Raw genomic sequence first — 8140 nt, 5'->3', positions numbered from 1 at the left:
AATTCGGTGCTCGGTCCTCCTCAAAACAGGAAATTCACGTGGTCTATGCCTCGTTGTTAAAACTCAGCCTTTCAGAAAGGGAGGAGGAAATTCCCACTTTGGATGATGTGGCCTTGGTAGTGATAGTAGTGGGGTGAGAGGTGGGTTTATACCAGAGGAGCACAGTTAGAGGGGGGTCCAAGGGGGAACCGGAGCAATATTTTCTAAAGGGAGGCCTTTTATCATATGAATGGATCAAAAGATGTTGTTTAGCATGAAAGATGTCAATTGTAGTGACAAACCCACAGGGAATTAACACCTGACTCTGCAGTTCCTCTCAGCTCTATGGGACAATTTAGCTTCTTTCAGCTCTTTGTTTTGGTTTTATGGCTGCAACTTTGTTTTGGTTAACTGTCGCTGCTCTCGTCAACCTCTTTTTCCAGTTGCAGGCAGCTGTTTCTAATGAAAAGCCTTTAGTGAAGCCACTGTGCGCTACCTGCCCAGCACAAAACAGCAGACAAAATTAGCAACTAGTGGTTGACTATAGTGAGGATATAGCACACATGTATTTTTTATTTTATAACAGTATCATAGGATATAGGGCAATATAGAATAGATTAAGGCAGCTGTAATCTAATTTATGATACCACATACATTATAAATGCCGTCAGATATGCCAGGGAAGTGAATCCCAGTCTGTCTGGGAGACTGGGGGTCAGCTCACAAGTGTCAGATCTTTCCCTCAGGAGCTGGAAGAGACGAAATAGAGAGTGACTAATGGATTTACATTCATCAAATGGACAGACACGCAACTTCAAACGAATGCTAATGTTGCTCTGTATATGCTGGATGTGTAAATAGGCAGCTGTTTGCTAACGAGTTAGCCATAGCCTCTTTTGTCGTTTTTCGCAGCTTCAGTTAATGTAATTTAATTATTTTAGTTTATATTGTACAAATATGGTGCATATCCTTTAATAAAGTTGTATTTAATCAATGACTGATGGTTGGGAACTTGAAAGGTGATAGGGTACATACATAATGCATATGTGTGTGTATGAAGGGGGTCGGTTACCAGCCCCAAGGGGCCCTCAACAAATTAATCTAGCCACGCCTTTTACTATCATGTGCTATATTGAAATGTCACATGGTTTCACACTGATTAAATGGACTACTCTGGTGCAACTTTGCAAGCTGTATATTTTCCCAGTGGGGTCCACTGCAGTCACTGATGTTCACCTGTGAGAAAGAAAGTGTTGCGAATGTGAGAATAGGGTGAATCTTTGCAAAATGAATTTAAAACTGACGGAATAGTAACACCTGAAAGTACATTACATTTGGAAGCTAATAAGTCACCACGGTGCCTCAGATCCTTTTTTTATCATAGTATTTGTCATTGCTGTGATTGGTAGAAACAGCTGTTGCTGGGGTAAAGAAAGTCTGGTGAAATGTTCACAAGACTTCAAGCATCTTATCTCTACCTTAGCAATGACTTAATTTTTAATTCTATCAGCGGGCTATTTTCATTTTTCACCCAGCAACTCCTACACATCACACAGTACTACTCAGACGCTCCTTTAATAAAGCTTTTACCATACACCACCTACTCTACAAGTTCAGTGGCATGAATGTTTTGTATTTCAACAGTACACTTGTCACCTAATGTTTATTTGGTTACACAGAATGAAAAGGGCATGTACAGAAAGGCCAGGCTTCAGAGCATCTTTTACAGAAGCATGACGGCGGATTACCTATTATTAGAGTGGCCTAGTGGCTTAAGTTGCAAGCTAATCTGATGCCTGGTTTGACTTGTTTTTCGTTTTTTGTGCATTATTGTGTTCTTTTAACTAGCAGCTAAAACTTAAACCTGGTTATGAACTTGGCTGGTGTGTAAAAAAAAGCACCCATATATCAGCACACTTGCATTATCTTGCATGAAAAGGTTTTTTGGTACTATTTTCACTCATTTTATTTCATCTCTTGATATTAATATTTCATATAAGATATTTTACATGAGCTGGTGTATTTGTATAAACTGTTGTTTGGAGCAAAGACCACACCCAGAGGGGTGTGCCCAATGTGTAGATGACGGTGCGTTCAAGTTAGTCTGGTAAATCAAAGCTATTCGATGTTACCTGCATGGTTGGCCCTTCTCCCTACCCACTGATGCAAGTAGTAGGGTCAGTCTGATTCGAGAGCACCCTTTTTGTTGATGTGTGACATGTAACTGAATTTTGCCATATAAAAAATGCAGAGGATTAATTATTTCATTGTGATTCATTGTGTATTAAACGTCACTGTATTTAAAAAACAGTAGCTATTATTTAGTTTTATATACCGCACGCAGTGGCAACATTTAATTGATCTTAAAAAAAAACGTGAACGTCTGTGTTTTGTGATTTGCCCTTAAACACACATTGAATTATTTTAAAATAAAAACTGGTTAAAGAAATCTCTTTCGTATTTGTACCCACATACTTCATGAGTGCACACCTCTTCTACGTGAGCCGTCACTCTGTCCAGGTCTGTGATTGGCTGTTGTAACGACTACCACGGTTCCGATTGGTTGCTAAACGAAGTTGGGAAACGGGAAGCTAAAAAAAAAAAAAAAATCTTGTCAACTAGGGTGCACGTAAGCTTCTGCCTCACATTTCTGGTGTTCTCCAAGCTAACGTTACAGTTAGAGAACTGGTATAATCTGCTCGCCACTGTAAAAGCAAAATGGGGTGCTTCTTTTCGAAGAAACCCAAAAGAAAGTCATCCGAAAAAGAGGATCGTACGCCGACAACAACGACTGTCGAAACTACGACGACAAGCAACGCGGTTCCCCTTGGCAACAACACCGACGAGGCTCCGAAGCAGTACAGCTGGGATAAAAGAGAAAAGGTAATGCCTAGGACCTGCAGAACCGCAAATAAAGTGAAAAAATAAAATAAAACGATACCCCCTGGCAAGTGGTGGACTTAACCAGCTAACTTTAGTTTCCCCGACTGCTTAATGCCTCTTCACTTGTGTGTTGACTCGCTTCCAGGTAGCTAATGTACATTCTCCAAGAGGTGCAGTTAGCTAACAACATTTACATGTTTAAGTCACAGTTACATGAAAATGTAGCTAGTTTTGTATAACAAAAAACTTAAATGGTAGCTGCCATCTACCATGTTCAAATCTACCAGGGTGTCAGTGACCCTGTTGTGCAAACCCGCAACGTAACCTGATGTCGATATTTGTTATTTTTAAACTGATTTCCCCTGTGCTGCCGCAATAAAGGTAAACGAACAGTTTACTTGCCGAGATCCACTGCGCAGCAGCAGCCGCAGCAGCAATGTATCATGGCACGCAGTCTCAAAATATACCGTCTGAAGTGTTAACTGTTACCTAACTAGCCAGGAGATGCATTCTGCGCTCATTATAAGTTGACAGCACTCTTGAGTTTTAGATTCAGGGCCTCGCCCTCTCTCTCTCTCTCACACACTTCGTGTATACAGAGTGATCTCATTATCGGATTACTACCCAACTCTCTGTAGTTAACTGTTCTACAGATGACCACACTTAGAGGCGTAAACTGAGTGGTGGTTCAACTTCCGCGTTGACTCATTGGATGTTGCACCTTAGCAAAAACCTAACTACCACCTAACGAAATAAAACGCTACATGATGCGATACACCATTGTGGAATCTAAAAATAGTTTGGCACGTGCCTGCAATTTAACAGGTTCAAATCAAATATGTCTCCTATATAGTTATAAACAGTTGTGATACATAATAAAAAAAAAAGGTGCATAATTGGTATAGGTGTGTCCGAAAAACGTATTTGTTCTGCAGCAGAGTTTCTAACAAAAATATCACTATTGTTATTGGATGATAGAGTTGGGAATATATCATATACTACTATGGTCTAAAATTTTAGTGCATCTCTAAATATATTGTTTAAATACTCATCTGATCACCTTTCTCCTCACAGGTTGATCCCAAAGATTACATGCTGATAGGGCTCAAAGATGTCACAGTGGGCCGTCTTCCTGGCAAACTTAATGGACAACAGTTTGTCATCCAAGAGTGTGAAAACTGCAACATCTACGTGTTCGACCACTCAGCGACTATCACCATCGATGACTGTGTCAATTGCCGCATTGTTCTAGGACCTGTCAAGGGCAGTGTGTTTTTCAGAGACTGTAAAGACATCAAGTGTGTGGTGGCCTGTCAGCAGTTTCGCACACGGGACTGTAAAAAGATGGAGGTGTTCTTGTGCTGTGCCACTCAGCCCATCATCGAGTCATCAACGGGTATGAAGTTTGGCTGCTTTCAGTACTACTATCCTGAGCTGGCATTCCACTTCAAGGACGCCGGGCTCAGCATATTCAACAACAACTGGAGCAACATCCACGACTTCACACCAGTGTCCGGAGAGAACAACTGGAGCTTGTTGCCAGAGGCTTCAGCGGTTCTGGATTTTGTACCAGCACCAGACCCAGAGTCTGAGTTCAAGTCAGTGCGAATCTCCACTGACCCCGCACGCAGCATTGTGCCTTTGACAAAGGGAGGGAGGCGTAAGGACAGTGAAGAGTCCTGCCTCTTTGTTTTCTTCGCTGGGGAGTACGCCACTGCAAATGCCCGCAAACTGATTGATGAGGTGAGAGTGTAAGGAAGTTTCGCTTAGTTTGACAGCACTGGCCATGAAGTCCTGGTTAAAGGGGGAATTCTTTGTTTGGATGTGAATAGAAAAATGGTGGTGGTAATGTGACTTGAAGTTTAAGAGCTTACTTACTGAAGACACTGATAAAAGTTTGGGTGAAGTCCGCCGTGTTTTAACCGTTGCAAAAGCAAAACCACAGTGTTAACTGTCAAAACTGGCACCATTTTTCAGAAGGAACAGAAGTTTTACACAGAACTGTAAATTAAGTCAAATATTGAGGCTGAAGCTAATCTGAAGCTAATCAGCCAAATCGGATGAGTTGCTTCAGCACTGAAGTTTATGTTACTGTCTTCCAAGAAAGGGGGTTGAAGGTAACATGTCTTATTAACCCACATAGTACCCAGTACTTTGAGTTTAAAATGCTGGCTTCGCCTCAGCTAAGGCTGTTGCACCTGAATGTTTGAAATGTGTTTTTTCAGCTCTCCAGCTGTGTGTAAACATAGCATTTGCGTCAGCATTTCTTTACTATCTGGAATACTGAAATATTCCGGTAATTAGTAGTTGCTCGTAAATATTTTAAATCTTTTTTTATATATCCTCAGTATTTGCTAAATATTCAGAGTAATTTTTTTTTTTTTTTTTTTTAGATTTTTTTTTGTTTAGCCAGTTTGCTAAGCTGCAAGCCTAAGATGGCTGTGTTGCTACATTCCAGTTATGTTTGTGCTCTTGCCAAAAATATGCATTACCTTATCACGTAAGTATGAGACTGGATCCACATGTGGGACAGTAAGAAGTCTTATTGGAAGACACGTCTTTACAGTTTATCTCCTTTGTGTGTGGACAGGGAAGATGGATTGTTTAAATACTTGATGGTTCACTAAAACCTTTTGGTGTCTATATATATATATATAACTTTTTAAAATCTCATTTTCACAGACAACTGCTAAAGGTTTTGTGCTGGTCCAGACGAAGGAAGTCTCAATGCGACCTGAAGATGTGAAGAGAGTGTTCCAAAACAGTGCAGAGGATGTCGTGGAGTGGATCACCAAAGGTAATTTTCTGTTTTTGTTTGTGATCTTTTTTGTTTTCTTGTTGTTCCTCCAAAATATCAGCTGCTCAGGGACTTGACCAAGGTATGTTAGATCTCATCTGACAAAGCTGTTTCATAATTCTAACAGCTACAACATGTTCATGCTCTGCATTTGATGAGAATAACAAGTTTTGTTGTACATATTACAGCAGAACTGAGTGAAACAAGCACTGTGTCTTAAAATGTCCAAGTAGGGCCATTTTGTAGTTTTATTAAGCTATTATGCCAACAACTCATTCTTATCTGTTTCTTTTGGATTCCTTCTTCCACCCAAACACTTCAAAGAAATTGTATTCCTTCCCAGACAGAAGTTTGCCATTTCTTTCTACCATTTTTCAGAAGTCAAAAATGACTTCTGGTCAACATGCTGACATGATTTTTACTATGACAACACTGCTGACTACTTGTTTTCCCACTGCCAATTTTGTACACCTTGCAGAAATCAGATGAATCAGCATTCAAATTTGGTAAAGTGAATACTGGAAAATTTCATGATCTCCATTTCACTAGTGAGCATTTACTGTTTCATAACGGAAGTGTGTGTAATGTGACAGGATTTTGCACTGAGGAGGGAGACCTTAACTTAGCTGTAGTGTGACGGTAGCTTTGGAGTCGTAGTTGTTGTGCTGGTGTTGTACTGTAGGATTGTGACTTTCATATCTCACTACTAAAGGCCCTGTGATTGCCCTGGAGCTGAATGGTGACGGAGTTGTGGAAGCCTGTAAGAACATCGGCAATGAAGTGTTCAGTGGTACCAAGGTAATCACACTGTGTTGTGCCATTTGTCTTTTAACAAATAGGTTCACTTTCTTCAGAAAAATATTCCAGAAAGCTTAGAATATGTTAAGTTTTTTTTTTTTTTTTTTTCTTTTCCACAGGTTTTTGTCTCTGATAACAAAAATACGTCCTCTCGAGACGTGGACAGCTTCTTCAACTTTGCCGACATGCAGATGGGCTTGTGAATGATTAAGTATCGAAACAAACTGCACGTCAGACGTTGAATCTGATTTTCGAAACCCCCCGCTGTCCAGCATGGGGTGAATACGCGTGGCGTTTAATTATTTACCTCTTTTCATCCTCAGAAAAATAGGTAGGAGTGGAAAATATTAAGGACTGTGTTTGATTAAGCTTTGGATAAAACAATTCATCAACCATGAGTCTGCAGACTAGATTTATCACCCTATCATCCCAAATCATTTGCTGTAAACCACTTAACATCCATTAGTTGCTATGAGTGCTGTGAATATTTATATTTCTGTGAATGTATTTGATAATCCTGTTGCTTTTATCGATTGTGAACGTAGTTTTTTGCTGTAATGTAATTAATTTTAATTTAAAGCTTTGTTTTTCATTATTGTCTGAAACCCTTGATGCAGTGGAAAGACCATGAGCACAAGAATGCCTAAAGGAAAATTTTATTTATAAATCATATTTTTATTTCCTGTAAGGATTTATTTGTGTATGTGGTTTAGATAATGTACTTTGCTTAAGATGTGTATATTTGAAACATGCTGTGTAGGTGATAGCGACATCTTATTGACATCTGTTAGGCCAAAGTTGAATAGTGAAAGGTTGAGTTTATCTGTACTAAATGCTGGGTTTTGATGTAGGCAATTCATGTGATCAGTTTTTAAAAAAAAATATTTTTGTAATATTTGTTTTATACTCTACTCAACATTTTTGTATAGAAACAAATTCATTTTCTTCAGTATAATTTTTAGTAAAGGTTTCATTATGTGTGACTACAGTTTATCAGGCTTTTCACACCTGATTAGATGATTGAAAGAAAGCTGTGTGATAACATGACAAACATGAGCCAGTGTGGGTAAACGCCAGTTATAATTACAGTATAGTAAATTATCCATCCTCCTGAGTTAGTATAGTTTGGTCACAATCATTAGAGAATATGTTATATGAAAAACTGGCAATACGGTTAAGGGAAACACTGGTTCCCATTTGTTACCTGATCAATCTGTCCTTTGTTGTAATGACATCCTAAAGTTCAGTTTGAGCAATTTAAACATTTTTGAACAAGCTGTGAATTGTAAATACTCATCTCTGACTGTCTATATGCTGTGGTATGTCTAGTTTTAGGCTTTAGGAACATCACTCAACAAGTCAGTTATTTTCCGTGGTGTTGCAATAGAAGCACAGTGCTTAGACTTTAGAGATTTTTTTTTTAATGGAAAACACCATCAACTTGTAGGGTGAGTCATGGGGTTTGACTAACAGTGTTTCATTAACAGTGTGCTGTCTTCTTCGGTGAGTCACAGCAGCTTTCGCTTCAGCTATTTGACTTCCACAAACTTAAACAACATTTCATCGTTCCACTTACTATAAAGGACTCCAGTCAATGTTTAACAGCTTGACTTCACCCAGTCTGTGTTGGGGCCTGTCATATATTAATTTATCAATGACAAAACACATGCTGCACATTTGCAG

The 8140-nt window shown here is 39.2% G+C and overlaps 1 protein-coding gene across 1 annotated transcript; it reads left to right on the top strand.

Moving 5' to 3' along the window:
• Positions 1-2569: 2569 nt before the first annotated feature.
• rp2 (RP2 activator of ARL3 GTPase) lies at positions 2570-7440 on the top strand. Its single transcript, XM_040129567.1, has 5 exons — positions 2570-2862; positions 3937-4605; positions 5545-5659; positions 6372-6457; positions 6577-7440. The coding sequence occupies exons 1-5, from the start codon at positions 2698-2700 to the stop codon at positions 6658-6660; spliced, it is 1119 nt and encodes a 372-aa protein (XP_039985501.1). The 5' UTR covers positions 2570-2697; the 3' UTR covers positions 6661-7440.
• The last annotated feature ends 700 nt before the right edge of the window (positions 7441-8140 follow it).

The sequence above is a fragment of the Xiphias gladius genome, chromosome 6, assembly GCF_016859285.1.
Source record: "Xiphias gladius isolate SHS-SW01 ecotype Sanya breed wild chromosome 6, ASM1685928v1, whole genome shotgun sequence".
Classification (NCBI taxonomy): Eukaryota; Metazoa; Chordata; class Actinopteri; order Istiophoriformes; family Xiphiidae; genus Xiphias; species Xiphias gladius.
The sequence above is the reverse complement of the archived record's forward strand: the minus strand, read 5'-3'. Positions and strand labels throughout refer to the sequence as shown.